We start from the raw sequence: 24,323 nt of genomic DNA, 5'->3' as shown, positions 1-24,323 counted from the left end.
CTCCTAATTCCATACTTGTGTCTGTCTTGTGTGATAGATGTGATACTGTCTCAAGACAAAAGCATAATATTTTTCTTTTACTATTCTGCTCCAAGGAAAAAAGACAAATTATGCCTTGTGAAGAAGCCATTTGCTATAAAGTGTAAAAATGCTTTAATATTAATATTTTATAATAAAATTCATGACATATTTATAAACACTCTATCAAGCATTTACAACTGAACCACAGCTGAGAGCTTGGACTGGAATAAATAAGCAAGGACACAGCTAGTATGAAATATACAGCTTAATTTTTATAATTGTGTGTGCTTTATTCTTTACACAAATGGAATGGATGCGCAGAGTATTTACACATAACAGGAGTGTAAGCTGGACAGGGTGTTTTGTAAACTCCAGTTCAGATTCTGAGTACCCCACACTACAGGTGGACTGAGGAACATCCTGCTAAAGAGACGCGCGCTGGACATTGTGCTGGAGGGAGCAGCTTGGTGCATACAGGCTGCTGCACTCAGAAATTCAAACTGGCCAATTCAAATTTAGGAGCACAAATCCAGAAATTAAAAGGTTGCTATCCCACTAAGAGCCAACAGTGTTCCCCCCCACCCCTTTTTTTTTTTTTCTCTTTTTTTCCCCTTTTTTATGCTTTTTTTTCCCCTCGAAGATCTTGCCTTGGATGCTGGCTCCCATCCCCAGAAATGCTGTTTTACATCAGGGCAAGCTGCCTGTGCTGCAGGCCCAGAAGGTGTAAGCTGCTAATGTGGTGTGAGAGATGATGGATTGCCTCTCGTGCTTTTCACCTTAAAGACAGAGTTTCAAAAGGGCCAATGAGGCATCAGGGTGGTAGTTCCTATAGCTCTTGGTGAGACATCAGTGCAGCTGAAGCCTTCTGCAAGTCCATTTGGCCCCTGGGGTGTCTTTTTGTTAGGAGTTTCACAGCACTGGCCTCAAAAGGATCTTGGTCCATGACTTGGGTTTTACAGTGAAATGAACAGTAAATAATGATGGAAAGCACTGAGCTGCTGTTTAATCAGGTGGCCTTGGTGTTCTACAGAGATGTAAAATAATCAGTATGATAAAGAGGATGGATGTTTTACTTCAGGTGGTATAAATGGGATGGACTCCATTGAAATCAGAGGAGTGACCGTGATTTCCAGCAGCTGAGGATCTAGGCTAGCTATATGATATGATATAGATAGATTTTAGATGTTACCTGTTTTTAGCTTTGATGCTGATTTGTGTCCTAGAATGGAAACTTTCTTTTTTTAGCATAATGACCTCATTCTTATTTCTGAACCAACTGACAAAATGTCTGATTTTTAATGGGAAAGAAAAAAGTTTATTCCACCAAGGAATGGGCTTGCGCACTTGAATGCAGTTGCACAGTGAACCACATGCATAACATGACAGGCAAAATGTTCAAGAGGGAAAATATTGAGATTAAAAGCTATGAAGGATAAAAGACCACTTTCTGTGAACACGGCAGATATTATGGCTTTAAATCTGCATCTGAAAAAGAAGGTTGGTACTTCTTTCATCAACACGGTTTTTCCTGCAAATATCCTCATGTGTTTTCACTCATTGAATCCTCTGGTCAGGGATACAATTTGAAAAACAAAAATTAAAAGATAAGAAAGCCAAAAAAAAATACAGTTTGACTGAGTGCTGATGAGCAAGTAACAGTGAAGGTGTAATGCCAACAATTTCTCCATAGAAAATGAATGTAAATAGGTAGGTGCATGTTGTATACCTAGGACACTGTCGCTGGCTCATAGCGGTTATTAGCTCGGGTTCCACACTGCTCTCCAGGATGAGGATTTGTAATTTCAGTGCAACGGAGAGATTTCTTATCCTTGACTTTCACTGAGTGGTTCCTAGGACCCTATCCACACTGGAGCATCAAACCATGCTAGCTACAAACACAATTACATCACAGAATATTGATCTAGAAACAGCCTTTACTACCAAAGAAATTACAAAGTGCTAGCATGGACAGGGTACCTCTGTAGGAAGGGGGATTAAGCAGGAAATAGGCTCTTTCACTGGTTGATGGTCAGACCGTAAGACCAGCGACGAAGTGCCGTTCCACTGAGCCCTGTTAGCAAGCTCTCAATGAGTCAGTGCATGGAAGATTTTTTATTTTTTTGTTTGTGGCAAGGAAAAATAATTAAGTTGTAATATTGCACATCTGCACAAAGCTAGCAAGATGTCATTGTGATCATCCATGGGTGGACAAAAAGCTGTGATAATTTTGTTTCTGCTTAGACCCTACGGTGCTACACACTGTGCCAGAACATGAGATATAGCACCAGGGGTGTGATCTGGCACTTTTCCTAAAGGGTCCAGCATTTGCATTTGTCTCATGGTTAGACGCTCCCAAGTCTTTTACATGGACAGAAAAGGAATCTGATTATGCTAAGCTGCGTTAGCACCAATATGGAGTCAGGCGCCAATTGCTGTGGGTTGTGAGTTTGGACTTTTTCTTTTCCACCAGATGTAATTTTGCATGAGTCTTATGTTTTTCTTCCTCCTCCCACTACCACCCAGTATGATCTGAACAGCTGCAATGCAAAAATGGACTGCAGCTCTGAGGATGCTGCAACATGGAATGCAAAACATCAACACACAAAACAAATGGGAGTACAAGTCCTAACGGAAATAAGATCTCTCACTGATTCTCTTGATGATTTGTTTTTAAATATATGTTTTATTTAAAAAAAAAAAAAAAAGAAGAAGTGCAATGTCAACTCTAAAATGGAAGCACAAACAACAGACAGGGAAAAATAAATAATGTTACTACAGTAACCAAGGACTGATGGAAAAATTGATTGTACTCAGCCATAGTGTTACTGTTCACCGTAAAGCACAGCACATGACAAAGCAAAACAGTTACTAGTAGGATAGTACCATAAAAGGCTGCATGCTGAACTAAGAAACAAAGAAGCAGATGTGATTGATTGCTTAAAAACAGCTGAAAATTAGAACGAAGTTCCTGCTTTAGGATACTTGGTTTTTCAGGTCTGGTGGGCTGTTTCCCAACCTGGGGCAATAGTATTTTGCTAGCATGGAAAAATCCATGGCTTCCAAAGATCTGGGGTCACTCTGTGGACTTCTGCAGAATTATCCAAAATCAAAGCATTCATTAATTTATATTAAAAAAAAAAAATGTTTCTAGCCCTTCTGGTTACAAAGATCTTCTGGAGACTTAACTGAAACCCTTGTTTATAAATCTGCGCTGACCAGGCAAGAAAAATAGTTAAAGAAGTGTGAACTTCTCAAAGTTACCATAGTTGGGCAGTAAGCATGAAAGGCCCCCTCAGGGCCACTAAAATGCCCATATTTTTAACCCTGTCACTGCTGGTGGCTTTTGCAAACATCCAGCTCATCGCGCTGTCCGCGGAAGTTGGCTGGGTAGACCTGTCAGCTGGACAGGGTGTAGAAATGCAAGCTTCAAATAGACAAGTACCAGAGGAGTCTATTTAGCACTTGCCCTTAAGACATCCGTAAGCGTCAGGGTTGCTGTAGCCACCAGCTATAAGTATTGCACTCCTGCAGTGCAGCAGAGGCAGGAGTGTGGGTTTTACAGAGAACATGGTCCAGCAGCAGCAAAGGCAATTCAGTTTTACTGTCACAGCATCTGTTGCACTTGTCCCCTTGTAAGTCAGTGAAGAATGGCATCAGTATACAGAAGAAGGGCAATGTGAAATGAGAAAAAAAACCCCTCCTTCTCCCCTTCCATACACCCCAAACTGCAAGTCCACAGACTTTCCCCAAATCCCTCACAAATGTCTATTGCCTCAGTTTTTGCTTTTAAGACCCTTGTTGACTGTGAAATGAATGAAGATACAAGTTAGTTGGTGACCTGCCTGAAAAGAGAGGAAAGATCAAATGCTTTCATTATTTCCCTGAAGGAAACAGGAAGAATCATAAAAGATTTGATGTTTAAGGGTGCCTCCTTCCTAAGAGAGAAATTATGAACTGCATTTAAGCACTAACATTTTGCTTCTGAATAGTTGTCTCTCTCACAAGATGCATTTTCCTTTTTTGTTCAGAAAATTCCTACAGGGCAGTGAGTTCAAGAGATCTTTCCACAGGAGTTCATCATGATTAAACACAGGCAAGGGAGAGGATTAAATTGAAAGAAAAACAAGATGACAACTACAATTTAAGGAATTATCTTGCTTGCCATTAATAATAGAGAATCTGTTATGGAAGAGGTATAATGCAACTTGATGGTCCTCTTTACATTTGACAGTCGCACAAGGGTGTAAATATTTAATCTTTCAATTAATTAATCTTTACAAAATATCTTCACAAAAACATTTTACCTATAGAAATTAGTTTCTATACATCAATATATTTTTATTTTTATAAATTATTCCATCTTTAAGTGCCTTCTATCAATATAAATGATAAAATAGACAATCAAAAATTTTAAAGCTTTTCCCAGTTGTATCCCTCCTTGTTAACATAGGTGCTGTGAATCCTAATACATGTGTGTGTCCACATGGGAATGTGTTTGTGTGCACGTGTGTGTGATGTGAAATGCTTCCATCCTCTCCCACCCCTAAACACCATCAAAATGAACCATATTGTTGGTAGCTCCTGATGCAATAGTGCTTCCAAAGGGGAAAAAAGAAATGCTTGACTTGGTTTCAGAAATCAAAAGATGTGCATAGTTACCAAAGTCGAGGTGTACCAACTACAAATGTGCAATGACAAGCTTAGAACAGGACCCACCTCCCAGCCAAGTCACACAGTGTCCTAACAGTGACCTCAGTAGGAAGTGGACCAAATACTCTGAGCTTGATTTTGCAAGGTGCGTGTGGCCCTGATCTAGCAAAAATGCTTAAGCCTGTGCTTAGCTTTGAGCACGTGAATAGTCCTACTGGAATTGGTGGGACTGAATGGCATAGGGAAGGGTCACAAGTGACTCCAAGTCAACAGGCTACTCGTGTAGGAATTGGGGTCAAGTGCTGAGCGCCTTGCAGGATCAAGCCCTATATGAGGTTCAAGAGCTGGGAACTTCTCTAAAGCAATCAACACACTGAGCTCAGCCATTGAAATTGATCAAAATGTCCGCGTGGGCACAGGAGGTGGCTTAGCTCCCCTTGACAGAGGGTCTCCATGTCAAAAGTTTATACCTACAACTCGTGCTCTGAGCACACAACAGATTTGCTTTATATGGTAGAAGTCTTTTTGTTCCTACCCTTTGACCCATCAGTGTCCTTCATGGCTTCAAACACTTTGTGTTGTACATTCATCAAAATTCACATTGACTGCAAAGAACATAAATGCAACAAAAACAGGAAAGCCTCCAAATAGTATATTATAGTTTTCTTCTAAATATTCTCCCGTTGTAATCAGAGGTGCAGTGGCTAATTTATAATTTTTCCTTTGAAGGAATCCAGATGAAAGGCCCAGATTGTTCTTCAATTACAAGTTTGCATTGATTATATATATCTTCTAAGCTATCTCCTTGGACAATAGCTGCAGTAGAGAAAACATATTAATATTTCTTTTAATTGACAGATACAGCATCCAGTGTCAGCAGATTTTCAGCATACTCATAGATACTGATGGAATGAGAAGAATACTGGTATACTGACATGTTGATTATGGAAGTGTCATACCCCTGAGGATGATAACTAAGTTCAAATCAATGCACCTGCCTATGACAGAGATCCATCCCACTGCTTGTACTGAGAAGACTGAGACAGGTTAGTTCAGAGAACTAGCAGTTCTGTCCTGGGGAGAGCAGCACAAGAGATTCCCACTGTTGGAGGTCAAGCTTTAAATTTTATTTGATTTAGAACCTACTTCAGCAGTGGGCAGCAGCAGATTTACAACCTTTCTGATCTAGTTATAATGAGTTCACTCTTGGCTGCCAAGGTTAACAAGATCAGGCCCAAGCTGACAGAAGGTAAAGCAACTGTAACACAAAGCACAATGGTTTGCCCCTTAATTTGCCTTGGCATAGATACTCCTTCAGGACATCAAACTTTTCAGGAGTCAAGTGCCTCAACTGCTCTTGAATTTCAAGGAAACAATATTCTCAAGCAAGTCCTTACTCTGGGCACACTATACTGATAGGTACTCTAGGTCAAAGACAGAGCTGATCCAGTTGTTTTGCAATAAAAGACTATATCTTGGGAAAAAAAAAGGTATTAATAAAAACATACCTGTGAAATATTCTCCAAATTCTTGTTCTAATTTAATTGCTCGATCATAGGTTTTCTTTGCTTGCTCCTCTGTGAGACGTTTATTCATTTCCCTAGAAACACGGAGGAAGTCATCAAAAAATTTAGATTTTTGCTAGAATGGCTTTCAAAAGACATGTTCAACTGAATCACAGATAGATTGAGAATGGTACAAGAATAAAGTGGTAAAATTCTTCCAACAGTTCATGGACAGCTTCAATATTTTCAATTTAATTTCATTCTTATGTAGTACAAAACTACTTCTTCAGACTAATTCCCATTTCATTTTTCTCCACCTAATTTTTATCTTGGGTTCACTACTCTACATTCTCAAACAAAATACAAGGCCTGAGTCTGGTAGCTACTAACTGAGATAGACTTTGAGACAACAGGAACCCGTAAGTGGTCTGGAATCCAGGATGTTCCATAGCCTGAGCACTCAGCACTCCTGCCTGAAGCTCCTCTGTATCTCCCAGACTCAGCTGGTGGTCTCAGATGAGTAAGGTTGTACTGACTGCTTATTGGGTGCCAAGAAATAAAAAAAAAAAAGACAGACAGTAACATTCTGGTTTTTTTCAGTGTTTTGTTATTTTGATGGACCATTTCTATTTCAACAGAAGCATTATTTAATAACTTTAAGGAATGAGTTGTCTTGCCTGTGCACGCTCAGGTGTTAATACCACTGTATACTTACAATGAATCAAGCTCATGCTCATTCATTGCCTTACACTCATATGCCTGTAGATGTCCAAATTATCAAAAATAAATAGACTTTGCTTGTTCTAGCTTTTTTTCCCCAGCATGGATTCGTTTTTTCTTAAAACATGACAGGACTTTTCTGAGGCAACTAGGAAAGCAAGAGAAGGGAGCACCTTGTGTTCTGCATAAATCTAATGTTATGCCTTGCACTGAATCATATGATGATGTGGTAATGGACTGTATACAGTATGCTATGGGTGATGCATATAGGAAATTATGGACATGATGGTGCAAAAAAAAATGCTCTGTGAAGCACACAACAGTATGAACTTGCTACAGCTAATTCCTACTTGGCTTGTGAAAAACACTCTGGAAGATGTCCAGGATGCAAAAAGGTATTTCTAGAAATGGCTTAAAGCTGCCTACCTATATAAGTAACCATACAGCTGGGCACACTGCTTAGGAAAAATCTCCTTGGAAGTACTAATGCCATGGAGAAAGCAGGCTTACAAAATGAAGGCTAAGAAAGATTTCTTTTAAAATTTATCTCAGTTATTTGTAGATTATATAAATGGGTTTAATATAATCTATGTGTTGTCCTGCTAAATTTGTAACACTACTAATTCTATTTATTGGAAAGACTGCTATCTAATCAAGTTCAGGTGGACTTTGCATCAGCTACACCTACTTGAACATCTCTTTAGGTGACTGAACCAAAACCGTGTCTTGCAGTGGGACCACTGCAATTTCTTAGGCAAACTTAACATTTTCATCTTATGGGCATTTAACCAATATTGTAATGCTAACAACATCCTCTCCCTTTCAGATCTATTTCTAGTAAATTTTTGAGAAGTCTTCCTCAAGATCTTTGAATAGCAGAAAAGATAATACAAATAAAAATATAAGCAAGTGTTTAAAATAGGAAGTACTTTGAAAGAGGTAGAAATTTGCATTACACTTTCAGGTTGTAGATTTGCCTGGGGTATAAAACTGTGCTAGCTGTATTCCTGACTCTGCCCATTCTGTGCCCTTATAAGAGAGGATGGAGAAGGCGGAGGACCATGATGAAATAAAATTGCTGTCATACTGCAGTCCCTTCTATTTCTTATTTCTTAGCTGGGGGCCTGCACAGCTGGTGAATTCAAAATACAGTACATATTTTCCAAGGTTTTCCTCCTCTCCCAGTGAAAAGCTCACCCAGGCAGATTCTTTCTTACTTCCATTTCTCATCCCCATGATCTCACCACTGTCCTCATTCCTCTAGAGAGAGAGGCTGATTGAAGGGTATGAACAAGGATGCCTCTGGGAGTTAACCAGGTGGAGTCACGTAAGACTTGAAAGAGAGGAAGGGAGAAAGGAAGGGAGGAAGGGGTGATGGAGCAGTTTGTTTACAGCAGTGGCCACGTGTTCTGATTGCTTTTACATCCAACAGCACCTTACAGTCATTTACTGCTGTGGTGATAAGTGTTAATAGGGTATTTCCAGAAAACCTGCAATAACCAGGTTTCAAGTGCAGATGCAAACTTGATTTATGCTCCCTTCACTCTTCCACTCTCAGATGGATGCAAGTGAGCATATGCATAAATGAAAGACTACAACTTTATGTGCTAATTTTGATGAAAGATAAATCTTTAGTCTTTGTTTCTCTGCATCTCGTGATTATAAATTTTTTGTCTTTTGTGTTTTGACTGCTATTACAGTAGCTTTCAACTCATTTGTATGAACAGGAGTCATTGCTATGGCAGATAAACCTGTAATTTTTTGTGTTGCAGTAGGTACATATCTAAAAAAGACTGAATCACAGAATCATTTAGGTTGGAAAAGACCTCCAAGATTGTCAAGTCCAACCTTTGACTGATCACCACCTTTTTAACTAGATCATAGCACTAAGTGCCACGTCCAGGCATTTCTTGAACAGCACCCTTGTTGTATTGCCCTAAGTGAAATATTAGCATTGCTTTGGTTCAATAGCAATGACTGTCATAATATTTTGCATCTTCATTAACACCATTCAGTCAGTCTATTCAAGGATTTGCAGTTCTAACATCAAATCAACAAAGCCTTTATGTTATTGCCACTTTTCTGGCTCTGCCTGGTGTATTTTTCAGAGTAAAGGTCACTTTTATTTACTTTTTTAAAAAATCACTCCAGAGGCAATGCCAGCATTAAAAAAATAATGGAAATGTTTTATGAATGGGAAAACTGTACGTTAAGATCTGTTAAAACAATCAATGCAGAAGGCAGGCTATCAGACTACCCTTCCCATTCTACACAGCAACAAAATCAGAATATTATTGAATTGTAGGGCTGGAAGAAAAGTCAGGAAGTCAGGATGGTGCTGTGCAAGTACCACATATTGTGCATCATGTCTTGTAATGTGGCTGGACATACAACAAGCTCGTTGCCAAAAGGCAGGGCTGAGAAGAATGCACATTCCTGGGATGGGTCATGTTTGCATTCTCTGGCTCTGTGACCACTGGCTGTGAGCACACTGTTACCATCACCAGACATGCATCTGTCACAGGAGACAGACTGCCAACATTTTAGCTGTCAAACACATACCTATGGCACTACCTGGCATTTGCAGAGCCTTGGGGGAGGGCAAGGCACAGAGTTTAAAATTTCACCCCTATCACAGCAAATTAAGCTGATAGATCTTGCATAACTGTAAGTGTACATGGAAAACAACTTGAGAACCATGTATTTTATCCTGAGTTTTAACTCCGGATGAATATCAATTCCGTATTTCCTCCTCAGCCTTCTCTCTGTGGCACTAGATATTTCCTGCTCCTCCTTCACCAGCAGAGTGGAACCCAGAATCAGGCCAGCACTCCAGATGAGGCCTCATCCACACCGAGTAAAACAAAACAGCTGTCTATTGTGTCCTTACAGAACACTGATATGAATACAGCCCACAGTGGCAATTTCTTTTTTTGCAACCACATTATCCATCCATTCATATTCCTGTGTGATCCACCCCAACTGCCAGATGCTTTTCTGCAGTGCTATAGCTAAATTATTCTCTGTTTGTACTCATGCATTTCATTTTCTCTCCTTTGTCTGTGCTGAATTTCATCTTACCGATCTTACACTGAGTTTTGATCTTATCCCCCAAAGTGTGTGCCACCTCAGACATCCTTGGCAGCATGGAGCCGACTCTTTCATTCCTGTATGTTTGCCCCTCTCCAGTCCCATGGCTCCTTGCCTATCCTCTTACAGACCTTCAGGTAAATGAAGGGCTGGTGAAGAGGAACACACCTCAAGTCTGACACAGGTTTAACCACCTGGTCTGTGCCCTTGATCAGACTCTAAACCCCAGGAGCACCCATGGATGCATGGGACAAGCCAAGCTACAAGAGTGAGTCCCTGGTGAACTTGTTGCACAGGTTGGAGCAAGTACACCAAGCACCGGTAGGGAGTCCTTCATGGTCCAGCACATAATCCCACTTGTCCCAGCCTGAAAGGTTCACAGCTATGGCTTGTTCCTTGAGATACCAGGATACAGTGGATGACAGGCTCTGAGGACACTCTTCCCACTTCCTCTCATTATTACTGATTTTAGAGAACAAGCAAAATGTAGACTCAGAACCTGTGTGGTGCCACTTGAGGCTGTACCCAAAATACAAAATGCTTGAAGAAATTTATACTCACATCAGAGGCTCCCATGATTTGGGCTTAATGAAGATAGCAATGGGATAGAGTTGTGCAACTTGTAGTCGTTTGATAGCATTTCCTGACACATCAAGTATACAGTGCTTGCCCTGTTGGAAACAGATGAGCATGTGTTTATTTTTGCAGACTTTGCTGCAGATCAGCCAAGAGACAGGAAGCAAATCTGCAATGCAGTGCCCTGGAATGGGGCCATTACTGGCACACCAGGGAAGGGGGAGCCTTCACTGTGAGTAGTGAAGCACACTTCACTACTCTGCATACTTTCCTTTGCTTTGATGCCAGTATAAATATACACTGGTGATATGGGAACAAACTTGGGGTTTATTTTCTACTGGGATGAAATTTACAGCGGCAGGAGAATTTTCTTGAGATGAGGAAAATCAGTTCATAAAAGTAATAGGATGTCCATGTTCTTAGTGATTAATTCAGTCCTTGTTTATATCAAAGACTCCTTGTGTCACCTGAGGCAAATAATTTCATCTTTCTGTGATTTGTTCTTTTGCCTCTTTGAAAGTGATTTAGTTTATCTACCTGTCTTACAGAAGTAGAAAGCGTAGAGGAAGAGTACAGGCTGTTTTGAGGAGTACTTGAGGCACTGTGTTAGAACCCTGAATCCATGGCACTACAGCCAAGTACAGAGAGTGCCAAGGATGATGTCATTCAAAGTCAGAGACTCCACTTGTGGAGTCATTACAAAGCCTATAAATATTAGGATGCCGTTTTGCAGCTATTTTTTATTTTTGGCAGAGAATCATGTCTGAGACACAATTTGGAAACAAAGCAGATCATGTTGCACTGGCAATAAAACTATTGCCAACCTACCCTTTCTGCCACAAATCTCACAGACTGGACACTAGTTCCATATAAATTATCATTGTACTGCCCAGCTTCTATAAATTTGTGCTCTTGGATATCTTTTTCCATTTGTTCTCTTGAAATGACAAAATGATAATCTCTCCCATCCACTTCATAGTCACGCTTTGGCCGCGTGGTATCTGCATGAAAAAAAAAGACAGAAGATCAGGAAGTCTGCAAAAACATTTAGTGCAGAAAATGCAGCTGTGGTTTGCTCAGTGGGCAATGCTGGGTCTGCTTTACGTGAAGGCACTTCACCTCTAGATCTTTGGCTACTACATACTATTTTCAATGGAGCTATGACAATAAAGTTGTCTTTTTGTACTAATACCTTCTGATGTTTACCTCCAATCAATACAGACTTAAATAAAATTAGAGTTTACCGGAATTCCACCTTTTGCAGCAGAATCACACACAAACCCCAAATATAAAATGCATTTCATATTTTAAATTTAATGTTATTACTGTGATAAAATGAATTGTCATCTCATCAACTCAATTTAGCCTTATTTAGAAGCCTGATTCTGTTCTCATCTCTAGTGGTTTTAAGTTAGTGTATTGCCAGAGACAACCATTTAAAATGAAGTACAACTGCAATCAGGGCCTCAAATAAACAGCAAGCTCTAATATTGCGAGATACAAATACTCTGATTAATTCAGGGTCCAACATTGCTTTCTGATTCAACAGACTATATCTCACACAAATCACAGACTACTCCTTATATTTATTGGTGGATGCTGTGCAATTGAGTTGAAACATTTTACATTTTACCAGTATTTCAAACTTTTATCTTATTTAAGAAACCACAGATTGATTACTAAACTGAGTTAGTGACTAGAATTTTTCTTGTTTAAAAGTGTCCTAGGGCTTTGGAGACAATTCTTTTGAGAATTTTTTTCCAGATCTTCACAACCTTTTTTTTTTTCTAATTTATTTGTTTTTTCCCCTTTTCTGTCTGATGAAAAAATGACTTTTGAGAAACTCAACTATGTATAGTTCATGGATGCTGCCTTCACAGAAATGTACTTAATGTGTGGCACCAAGGGATTCAGTTCACTCTGCTGCAGAACTAGGAGTAAAATCATACTTACGTGGTACACAAGACCCAAACTTATCAGGGAATTCAGATATCAAATCATCATTGATCCGATCTTTCATAGGACCCAGAATAATAACTGGCCTGGTGTAATTAACTGAAAAACAAAAAGAAAGGCACATTTAGATGATCTTACTGGTAATAATAAATGAATTTACCCAAATATGTGCTAACCAGGGTTGCTGTCTTTATGTATGAAGTGAAAACTTAGGTGCACATTTTATTAATGGATATTTTATTTATTGACATGAAAAAGGGAATGGAATGAGTACCACTGCAGAGCTCTGTGATGGTCCATGCACACGTCAAATGACTATGTAGAAGCATACACATATTTGCTATTGCTCAACAAGGCCACTCAACAATGCTTGCAGATGGACTCTTCCATGAGGCATGGAAAGGCTATTGCAGCAATTTTTCTCCTGAAGTTATGTAAGTGCATCCCCCATTAAACTGGATGGATGTGCTCCCATTTTAAGTTGCCTTTCCATAGGTTTGTCTACCCTGGACAGTGGCACATAACACATGAGAAGCAAAATAATAAAGGCTTTCCATGTAACAATATTGCAGTAAATCTAGAAAAGCTACATCAATATTTTGTAGATCGATTATTTACTGTACTAGTAAAGCCCGTGAGAACATGCTGGGGAGAGTCCTAGGAATGTCAGGAAGTGGGGGCTGCCAAGGAATACTGCACCATCAGGTTTTTTTCATTTGAAAACAGACTGAGTGTCTAAGAAAAAGAAGCCACAGAGAAACTGGGACTGGCAAAGCAAGGCTTACTGCTCTGCTGGCCCTCAAACCCTGAAACGAAAAATATAAGGAAGAGTGATAGAAAAGAAGATGAAACTTACTTTCCTGTCTTGTGACAGGTTCATAAGAAAGGATGCAGTCTTCTTGGCCTCCTGATGAGAGAAGAAAGACAAGAGATTGGAGCTGGTAAGGAACATGTCGGGTATTTAAGTTTGATAAAATGCTTCACATAGAGACAGACCAGGTTCAACACTTCTCTCTTGATAAACCTCTCACCTGAACCATTCCAAAGTCCATCATAACTTCCATGTATGGAGACAGTTTTTTCCTTCCCCACCCTCCCCTTCCATGTGTTTCAATTCTATTTACTGAAATTGGGCTTTTTTATTGACAGGCAACATGCCTTTATTTATGATTTGATACAAAGCTGTTTACAGGGATAGTGCAGAGATTTAAGATGCAATACTTTTCCTACTGTTAAGGCCCTAAAATGTTGCTGCAGAGTAAATCAACAGGCTACCTAGACAGAACAATTTTTATCCACAGAATATATATATTTTGGTTGATTGTTCTTCAGTGCATAGCCTCCATAGTCTAGTGCATTCACAGCCTAACATCTAGCTATGAGCTATTTTCTGATCCTTATCCTTTCCCTGAACACAAATCACAGACTCACAGAATGGTTGGGACTGAAAGGGACTTCCAGCTTCTGGAGATCACCTAGTCCAATCATCCCCTGTTAAAGCACCTAGAACAGGTTGTACAGGATCATGTCTAGGCAGGTTTTGAATATCTTCAGTGAAGGTCTCACAGCATCATATTTTATACATTTGTTCTCCCTCTGCCCTGTTAGGACAGTGCTGTTTCCTCATGGTGACATTTAGGGGACTAAAGCAGAGAAATTTGCCATGAGAAACAAGTGGCACTATATGGACCATGACTTGGGTGCAGGTGTGCAGTCCCTATGCATCACTGTCCTCCCATCCAAGGGAGTGAAAAAGGAGAGGGAGGAGGATTCATCACCTAAAGCATGAATAATTCCTGCTCATTTCTCTTTCTGGGTCACTGTCACATATTTGGTACCACATGAGGGCTCTGGCAGGTTCTAAATACAACTTAGCAAAGTTTAAAGTGATGATTTTATTTTTGCTCAGTTCAGGGCTTGTCTCTGAGAAGATGCACAGATGGGATTTTGCAACTAATTTAGATACTACAGAAGAAAGAGTATCATAAGGCACACCAGTGCTTTATAAAATAGACAGGGTTGCCTTTGTTTCATCTGCTTGCATGCACGTAAGCACCTGTGTTATATTTCTGGTGGGCTCCTGTCAAACCAAAGTGTGCACATAGAGGGGAAGAGTGCTGCCCTGCCTGATGGAAATACAGGATTTAGAGGGGGGTACACCTCACCCAGAAGTAGTCTGACTGCTGTCTGAGTTGCCCTCGAGGCTCCACTAACTACATGAACAAGCTTTGTGTTGGATGCAATGCCTAGCTCCCAAGAAGGTACAAAATTCTTTGTTGTTAGATCTCAGGCTGACTCCCAGCCCATGAATCTACTACGTGTGTGATATAGTATCTAGGCAGCAGTGACAAATGTGTAAGAGAGCTCTTCAAGTAAAAATAATGTTGTAATTATTGACAATGATGGAAACAGCAAATGAAAAACTGTACTGATGTGTTAGGAGAGAGGGAGAACTGACAGGACCAATTCCAGCCTAGCGATAGTGCTGAAGCAGCAAAGGAGAGAACATAATTTTTAATAAAAGGAAGAGATTAGACAGCATATGAGGATAAGGCCACATGGCATATGAGGAGTGTGGACAAGGGATTTTCTTTTCTGTTTGCAAATGTTTGATATTGTAATCACTTTTCTTTGGCTTTTTGCAAAGTTGGAAACCTAGAACTATTGTTACACTAGGTTTTATGCATCAGATGTATTGGTTTCCCTTAAGTTTCTCAGTAAATTTTAGGGGTGATGTAGAACTCAGGATGTCTCATTTCTCGAGAGATGAAAAAACCCACTCTCCAGGCTGGACAAGGATGGTCCTGCCTTGTCTGTCCTCTACCCCACGGGAGCCAAGGCTATATTTTTCAACAGCCTGAGAAAGTCAGTCTTGAGTTGGGCGATGAAGCCATCACATACCAACCAAATGGAGGGGAGCCTGTTTGTACAAATGCCATCTTAAACTTGAAAATACTTGTTTCAATAGCAAACAGATCCACAGCAGGAGTTTCATTGCACTAACTTCAGAAACCTGAGGCTTGAGCACTTACATCTAAGCTAGTCCCTAGATACCTTTTGGAGCCAAAGGCTGCCTTCAAATAGGCAAGTTCTTATTCTAAGACATGAGTCATCTATTTTACATGTCTACTTTGTGAGGAGAGAAAAAGTCAGAAGGGTGAGTTTGTCTCCATTGTTCCCTAACAGCATTTAGACAGCAAGGTCAGATGCTGTTTAAAAACCAAGGTCAGACATCTGCAGTTAAGCAGCAGAATCTCATGGGAGTGCCAGGGTCAATAGCAATTGGAAGAAAACAGACAATCACTCTGAAACTATTGTTGTTTTTTTTTTTTTCCTGTGGACTAATACTTGGCTTTGGCATAGATTTATAACCAGCACTGATAAGCCAGCACAGATTTTACTTTCTTTTTTTGCCCAGTCTCTGGCAGACATGTCTCCATACTAAAGGTTTTGTTACATCCACACTCTTTGAAGGGTATGGGCTAGGGAGAAAAACAAGCCTGGTTTCACAGAAGTCTTGTGAAAGTGCGGCCAGGTTAAAGGCAAAGAAAAATTCTCCAGCTCACTCAAACTGTGCTGAAGTTTTAGCCATTGGAAACGGTTGGAGTAAGTAAGGAGAAACTTTGAGGCTGACTGTGATGCACAGGAACTTAAACATCTTCCTGAGGTAAGGATCTTCAGCCCACAGTTCCAGACTCAACATGGGAGTGTGGGGAGAAGCTGCACCATTTCCACTACTTTTCTTTTCTGGAAAAAGGACTTAGGAAGCTTAAATTTCTAAGTGAATAAAATCCTGCCATGTACTGTCCAGACAAAATCCTCTAGGTCCTCAGAGGCTGTTTTGCATGTTAACTATATCAGATGGCACTCTTTAATGATCTCCACTCGGTCAGTACTGCATAGTTCTCAAGTAGTCCATAAGTATTAAGTATAATGAAGAGCTCTAGAGTCAATCAATAATCAGATTGCTATAACCTTGTGATGGCTTTGAGGGGTAAGACACAGTGTGAAATCCATCAGGACACAGGCTCTTATCATTAGCCTAAGCTTCATTTACCACCCACATTAGCAGCTTAATTAGCACAGGTTAGCTGTATTGATCTGGAAAATCTTTGTGACATTTAACAGATAAAACAAGAAGAGAAAAAAAGAAAAAGATCTTTCTGTAGGATTTTGGTATGTTCCCCTGTTCTTCAGTAAAATCCCATCAAGTCAAAAAAAGCAGAAAATAAATAAAATAAGGAAACAGAAGAAAGAAAAAGGAAAGTTACCAAAATGTAATATAACTATGGGTAAAATTATTGGAGAAATTTCACTCTCTCAGGACCACTCCCTGCTTCTCTTTGTTCTTGGTTTGCCTGTTGGTGTTTTCTCATGGTTGGGAAGAGAAGAATAACCTTGAGTTTGTTATAACTCATAACCTCTATAAATGGGGCAGCAAGGTCCTGCGCTGTCAGATCAATTCCATAAGGAGTATTAATTTAATATTTTTGAGGGATTTTATAGGTTTTCAGATGGGTTTTGGGCTAACATATGAATTACCTGAGTTGTATTTGCAAGATCTTGGAGAAATCAATTTCTTGCTTTGTTTCTTCTGCACAGACTGCACTGGACAGTCAATATCCCAGCCTCTATTTGGTTCAAAATCCCTTTGCTAGGCTCCTATTTATGTGAATAAACACATGATTTTTGGAAATATCTTGATAGCTATGAAAAGCTGGAAATCCAATATGTAAAATGATCATCAGTAGTCTGAGCATGAACTTATGACTGAAAAGTTGTCTACGGGCAAAGATCAATATAGCTGTGTGGGTACAAAATGAGACTGCAATACTTGTGCCAATTTGAGTATACCTGAATCATACAGCAATTCTGGGGAGCCAATGCAAGTGTCCTTATTAATCAATTATTGTAATAATCAGGACTACTTTAACCTTGTTCTGAATCTTCAAATCTCATTAGAAAAGTGACTTGCTAATTTGCTGACAGAGGGTAAATTTTTTTTTCTATCACTTTTTCATATTTTTAACTTTTAGTTATGTATTGCCTCTCTAGATAATTGGTGCAATCACAACCAATCATGCAATTAGACTAAATAGATGCGACAATGTGTGTGTAATTTTGATGACAGCTGTAAAAACCTTTACTGAACTATGTGTAAGAGTGTTACAACACATATGTAGGAGAGAGACTTGAAATTCATGCCCATTATGAAAATCATGTCTCACAAAATAAAAACTGATGAGTCCATGGTAAAAAATCTGTCCTTACAAGCTTGGTTTGAAAAAGAAATCAGAACATTTTAAGTTACAGGGCTCAAAATAAACTTTCAATCATGGTTTGATTAAGTGGTCCAGGGAGTAGTCAAAATTGGCTGTATGTGTCCTTATCACAAAAAGAACAACTTTCTGCTAGACCAGTACTTTATATACCACTCTGCAAACTTGACTTTATTGCTGAGAATGGGGACAAATAAACTAACATAGACTTCATAATAGCATGGCTGTGTGATTCAGCAGCAGCTGTGTAGCAACTCAACTGCTTTAAGATGTAGCAACTCAACTGCTTTAAGATCAAGCCAGTATTTGTTCCTGGCCCCAAAATACTATTCTTATTTATAAAGGGTTAGATTCTGCTCTCAAATGTGTCTGCAGTTCCCACTGAAATAAATGGAGCTGAAGGTTATCTTCTGGGAGAAAGAATATCTCATTGTTGGCTGCAGCCCTATTTTTCATAACAAACCAAGTGTTGAGGGCACTGGTAGAAGAAATCTGGTTTACTTTTTGCAACTTCTTGTTGCTTAGAAGTGGTCAAAGAATTTTCTCTTGAGACCACATAGGAAGACTTTCAATTATATTTTTGAAATAAAAAATATCTGACTTCTGTCAAAAAACTGACAGAACCCTAAGACATAAGGAATACTTCAGCCAAATACTCAAATTTTGAAGCAATATGTTTTTCTAAAAAATAATGAACACATCAGAATATCTCCTAGAAAAAGCCCAGTTGATTTGTAACCCCCCTATTCCTCACTGTCCAGCTTACAGCCTGGACATTTCTCAGAAGCCTTCAATATTGCTGGTTTGGAATGGTTCTAGGAATGATCAAATAGTACAGGTTTTGACACTAGCTACTTTTCACTAAATGCTCATCATGAGAAGCAAAAGTTAGAGAAATGTGTTAAAACAATTGCCAGAGACCTACTAGAAAAAATGCAGAACACCTCACTCTGGACTCCAACTAGCCTGTTTTTATAGGGATATATATGAAGGCCTGCAGGAGAACACTCTGCACTTGCCAGTCATTTCTTACCCACACACTTTTTCTGTGTTCTGGCCAAGGTGTGAATTGCTGATTTCATAGAATCACAGAAGCACAGAATCATTTAGGTTGGAAAATACAAGTATAACTCTGCCAAGTCCCACTAAACCATGTCCCTAAGCATGTCTTTTAAATCTCTCTAGAGATGGTGAATTAACCACATCCATGGGCAGCCTGCTCCAATGCTTGATAACATTTTCAGTGGAAAAATTCTACTATCTGATCTAAATCTTCCCTGGTGCAACTCGAGGCCATTTCTTCTTTCTGTTGGTTGTTACTTAGGAGAAGACACTAACCCCACCTCACTACAACCTCTTTTCATCTGCTCCTCATCAGACTTGTGCTCCAGACCCCAGCTCTGTTGCCCTTCTCTGAACATACCCCTCAATGTCCTTCTTGCAGTGAGGGGCCCGAAACTGAACACAGGAGTCGAGGTGCGGCCTCACCAGCGCCCAGTACAGGGGGACAGTCACTGCCCTGGTCCTGCTGGCCACACTATTGCTGATGCAGGCCAGGATGCCATTGGCCTTCTTGGCCACCTGGCACTCTGGGCTTACGTTCGGCTGCTGTTGATCAGCACTCCCAGATCCTTTTCCACCAGGAAGCTTTCCAGCCACTCTTCCCACAATTCAGAAAGCAGTGGGGCAGGCAACCCCTTTTTTCCTGCTAATTTGCTGAGGAAACAGAAAAGAATAGAGGCACAGGGACAGGGTCACAACCCCATGCAAATCCCTTGATTCCTCCAGCAGTTTTCTATTTGCCCCCTATGAATTTTCCAGCTTAACTTTTTTTCTCCTCTCAGTATGCTCCACGTCACCAGTGCACAGACTGAGGGCTAGATGAGTTTGCAAATCAACACACATGGTGTCTTTGTAAAAGAACTTGTAGTGCCTCACCTTGAACACACAGACTGCTCAAAGTGACACTACATCACACTGCAGAACAACTCTGCAACGTGGCTGGGTCCAAATGGAGTTAATACAAACTCGGTTCTGTGGTGGTGGCTGACACTGGGCTCCACTCCCAGCTACCCAGATGCGAACAAGAACAGCAGAAATAGTAACTGCATGCTGTCTTGTTCTGCCAGGAATGTTACCCTGGGCACTCATTATTTTTTTTTCCTTTAATAAGGAATAAATAAACAGGAGGCAGTGAGGAATACTTTAGGAAATCTTCTAGGATTATGTCTGGTAATCACTCTTCCCACATCAGAGATGTCGATAAGCTTTTATAGTGTAGGGTCCTTTCTCAACAGTCCCACAAAGTGAGAACTGTAGTGAAATAAGAGAACTTCCTTTGGCAGGCCTCATTTCTCTTATTTCCATCCCTCACAATTTGTTGACTCCACTCTCTGATCACCTGCCTTTCACTGTCATCTGATTTTTCTGGGTTCCTGACACATAATTTTTCTAGGGGAGATTTGCTGTGATGAGCTGTACAATGGGATGTACTGTCAACACAGCAGATCTCAGATCTCTTTGTCTGAAGATTCAAAGACTAATTATCTGGACTCAGGAGGGCTTTAATTCTCCACAGGAGATGTGCTGATGTACCATGGCCAGGTAGAAATTGAACGCAGTCAGGTTAGACTTCAGGTGCCACCATGGTCATCTGAAACAGTAGTTTCCATCCTGTTGCTAATTTGTCAAGGTCATGCCTTCAAATATCATGTTATCACACACCAGTGAATCCTTAGCAAATGAAATCAGGCCCTTTGGGCACCAGGTTCTGTATTTTAAATCCTCTTTCATTTGGCATTATCTAAGATGGGCTTCCTCTGCTTCTTAATGGCATAGCTATCCTGTGGGCAGAGAAGAAATCCCTGCCAGCATCTTCTCCACCAGGCAGAAGTTGTTGGCAGTAATGTGTGGGGAAATCCAGCCAACAGGATGCTGCTGAAGGGAGACCACAGCTCGCCCAGATGGAAACCACTCTAGAAGGAGAGTGACTGCCATGGGCAGTTGTTACTCCAGCATTACTTTTCCTTCCAAGCATCTATGTCCCAACTAACTTTCCCAAATTATTTCTATTACCTTTCTTGCACCTCAGAACACACACTTTATTTTAAGCTATTACACAGCTAATGAAGAACTGGTAACCTGGCCTGTCTTATGATCAAATTTGGTAAAAGGCTTTTGTGGACATGCCCCAAATGTTTGGCTGCAACTGGGCCTCCTATTAAGTCCGCTGTTTGGGGCAGTTCATCAGCCTAGACTCTCCTCTGGGCTTTTACCCTGAGCTTTTCCTGAAATATACAGATCTGGATGAGATTTGACTTGTGTGAACTTTTGAAAATTTAACCCTTTGATTTGTTCCTGATTGTAAAGTCAGTCTGGGGAAAGAGCATTTTATATGTCAATATAAATATAACCAAAAATAAAATCCTCCTCTCCTCCCAAGTAGAGGGCACATTAAAAATAAAACAGCTCAGAATTGGATCTTGGCAATTCAAGAGTGCCTACTGTTTTCTTGTGACTCTGGCAATTGCTTTCCAAGGAAACCTTTTCAATACAAGAGAATACGAACTATTTTACCATTTCTGAATAGGACAAGGTTAGCTGTTTTGCTGAAACAAACCAGTGTTTATCAACAGAGCTCAACTGCTATGTGTTATACCAGGACTAGTAAACATGAGGTATGATACCATTGATTACCTGAATGTATGTGGCTGCTTAGCACAAGTGCTGAGTGACTGGTGGAAAACTTGATTTGTTAAGCAAATGGCTTGAATAAATTAAACAACTGGGTGATCTAGCAAGAAGTCTGTCATTTTAATTATCTTTTATTACATTTCTAGCAATTTATTTAATGCCTTGGGGTTTTTTTTGCTTTTCAAAACTTCCAAAAAATAGTGATACTGGTTAAATTTATGGGCATTACTAAGAATTACCCAGAACATACAACCTGCCTCCTGGTTATATGATGAAACAGAGACTGTAAGTCCAACCAAATCAGGCTGCAGGGTTGGGACCTCCACCTACATGGTATCAGTGACATTCAGTGGCAGTGCCTAAGCAGTGAATGTCTATCTTACCTTTTTTTAAAGACTGCAATATGAATTAAGAAGTCTGTACTGTCAAAACTAAGGGCTCAACAAAATTTCTGGGACTATTACTTTGATCTCCATACGGGCACACAGAAATGCAAGTAAAAACTGTGACCTTGTAAAAAGGATGCCTCTTGCAGATTTGACTATGGCTGTGCAGTAACTTTACTCTTTAAAGATCATCAAGAAACTTCCCCCTGCCCCCACTGAAATAAACTTTTGTCACTAAACAAAATAATCCTGATTTGCATAGGCTACCCGGAGCCAGGTTTAGTTTTATGTTCCTAATACTTCACAAGTAACAACCTTTCTCCCTTCTCTTATAAAGTTTGCCAGTTTTCTTTTATAGCTTTGTACTCAAGACATGGTCATAAATTTGAATTCCAAGCCATTTGCTCCAATGATCTTTTTCACATTAACAAAAGAGTAGCAAGGAGAGGAACAAAATAAAAGAAACAAACAGAACAAGCAATGCAAAGTAAAAGGACTCTAATGAAAGCAGTAACTTACTGTAGCTACTTTCACTATCGCTGGCATTAGAAGAAACATGTTCTGCAAGAACAGTACAGCAAATTAAAGAACATAACCAAGCACCACAGAGCTGCAGAAACTTAAAAGAACTGCCACAGTCATGCAAAGGTAGTTATGCAGAGCAAAAATAAAAACTGTGCAGTGTCATCACCTGAAAATGCTCAGATATTTTACAGAGGTAAAATGAAAGCTTTCTCTCTTGTGGCATTTCAGAAAGAGACTGTATGTATTAGCTAGTGACATGTGCCATGGAAAAACCAGGTCTTTTTGTGATAGACAGTAAATGACATCTCAGATAACTTCATTTCAATCTATATTATGGTCAACTTGGATCTCACTTCATGTCTTGAGCAATTTCTTGAAATCCAAGTGTCTGTTCATATTCTACACTATCAGTGATGTGCAGCATTAATGCATTGGAACTATTCCTACTAAACTTCTAACCTGTGTCTCTCTTTAATCACTGTGCACTATCCCAAAGGATTGTGCACAGTGATTAACAGATTAACATGAAAGTTGTCTTCACATCAAATATTGTAACTGTTCCTGTTCTACTCTGTCCAAGGAAAAAAAAAAAAAGACAAAGCCAATGAAAGGACTAATTAAAAAAAAAAAAAAAAGGAAGAAGTCTTTTTCCAGACATTGTCTAGCCTCAGGATTTGAGCTGGTGTTTGAAAACCTTTATCAGATCAGTCTGGATGGGTGAACAGGAATATAAGAACTATCATGATGGGTTTGTCAAGTCAGGTATCCTGTTGTCCTGTTTCTGTTATCATATTCTTGAAAGAAAGGTGCAATCTACATCATAAAATGTTGCTGTGAAAAACTGTAGTCAGCAGACTATTTATGGACAGCAAGATCATGCCACATGTTCTCCAGGAGGTCTGCAGGACCATATTAAACAGTGGTTTCTCTGGCAGAAATGCTGATTACTTTGCATCTGAAAGGTCATGTGGCAGTTGAAACTTTTCAGCTGGTCCAGGACATTCAGAAGCCAGTGGCATAATGGCTGTACAGCTGGGAGCACCCTGGGTTAATGAGAAAGACAGGAACAGTGCCAAGATCACCTATTCTCTGCAAGGTGCTGCCTTTCCCCAATGTTCCAATCTAATGGCTTAGGGTTCATAGATTGGGAATGATGGGGCTACTGGAGCAGCAGAAATGAGAGGGGATGATATCTGATAAAAACAGTAATGGGAAACCTTGCACTTGGGCTTAGGAAGAAGCTTTAAAAAATTCAACTTATGTTTTGAAGAAAACAGCTTAATGACTTTCAGACATTTCACAGCAAGTTAACAAGGGTTATCTCAAGACAATGTGCTATACAGGACCATTAGCAACTTTATTTAAAAATAGCAAATATATATCCTTTATAGTAAGAACTGTCATTAAAAAGTCTGAGTTGAAAATTAACAAAATTTGGATGGGTGAGAATGTCTAGAGGTGTGCCAGTAATTTAAAACTAGGTGCAATATTAATACAGGGACTACAGCCTATATAATACCTTGGTGCTACTTTTTGCCTTATCAGTTTGCAGAATTCGGGTACCTTTCAAATGGCTGGATGTTATGGACAATTGTCCTTGAAAGGACACAGATATTCAGGAAGGTTATCAGATCGGAAGTATTTGACTTCATCAGGGAAGGATCTGCATTTGTTGCTAATGAACTGCTATGACACTTAAATGATCACAGAATGGTTAAAATTCAGGTGGCAGTGACATTTGCTGTCTATCACTGACAAAACCAGTCTTGCAGAACCATTCTTCCTTGTACAAGGGATAAAGCTTTCATCTTTAAGTTGTGAGCCACTGCATGGCCTTAAGTTAAACCATTAAAATGTCCCTTCAACAAATCAGTCAGAAAAAGAATGATTTCCCAAACTGTGTGCATGGATGTGCATTCCTG

General features: G+C 39.8%; 1 protein-coding gene across 32 annotated transcripts in view; it reads right to left on the bottom strand.

Moving 5' to 3' along the window:
* Positions 1-271: 271 nt before the first annotated feature.
* DLG2 (discs large MAGUK scaffold protein 2) overlaps positions 272-24,323 on the bottom strand; it is a 1,005,290-nt gene continuing 981,238 nt past the window's right edge. For 22 of the 32 annotated variants that reach the window (XM_017735865.1, XM_017735859.1, XM_017735861.1 and 19 more), the window contains 7 exons: positions 22,396-22,437; positions 13,375-13,425; positions 12,516-12,617; positions 11,391-11,563; positions 10,548-10,657; positions 6,180-6,271; positions 272-5,487 (listed from right to left, as the gene is read on the bottom strand). In XM_017735865.1, coding sequence (XP_017591354.1) covers positions 5,381-5,487; positions 6,180-6,271; positions 10,548-10,657; positions 11,391-11,563; positions 12,516-12,617; positions 13,375-13,425; positions 22,396-22,437 — 677 coding nt within the window. In that variant the 3' untranslated portion in view covers positions 272-5,380. The remainder of the gene's footprint in view (positions 5,488-6,179; positions 6,272-10,547; positions 10,658-11,390; positions 11,564-12,515; positions 12,618-13,374; positions 13,426-22,395; positions 22,438-24,323) is intronic. The other 10 variants (XM_017735860.1, XM_017735864.1, XM_017735870.1 and 7 more) reach the window with 1 other exon arrangement.

Source organism: Corvus brachyrhynchos, unplaced genomic scaffold (genome assembly GCF_000691975.1).
Source record: "Corvus brachyrhynchos isolate BGI_N302 unplaced genomic scaffold, ASM69197v1 scaffold44, whole genome shotgun sequence".
Lineage (NCBI taxonomy): Eukaryota > Metazoa > Chordata > Aves > Passeriformes > Corvidae > Corvus > Corvus brachyrhynchos.
This window is presented reverse-complemented; position numbering and strand designations above follow the sequence as displayed.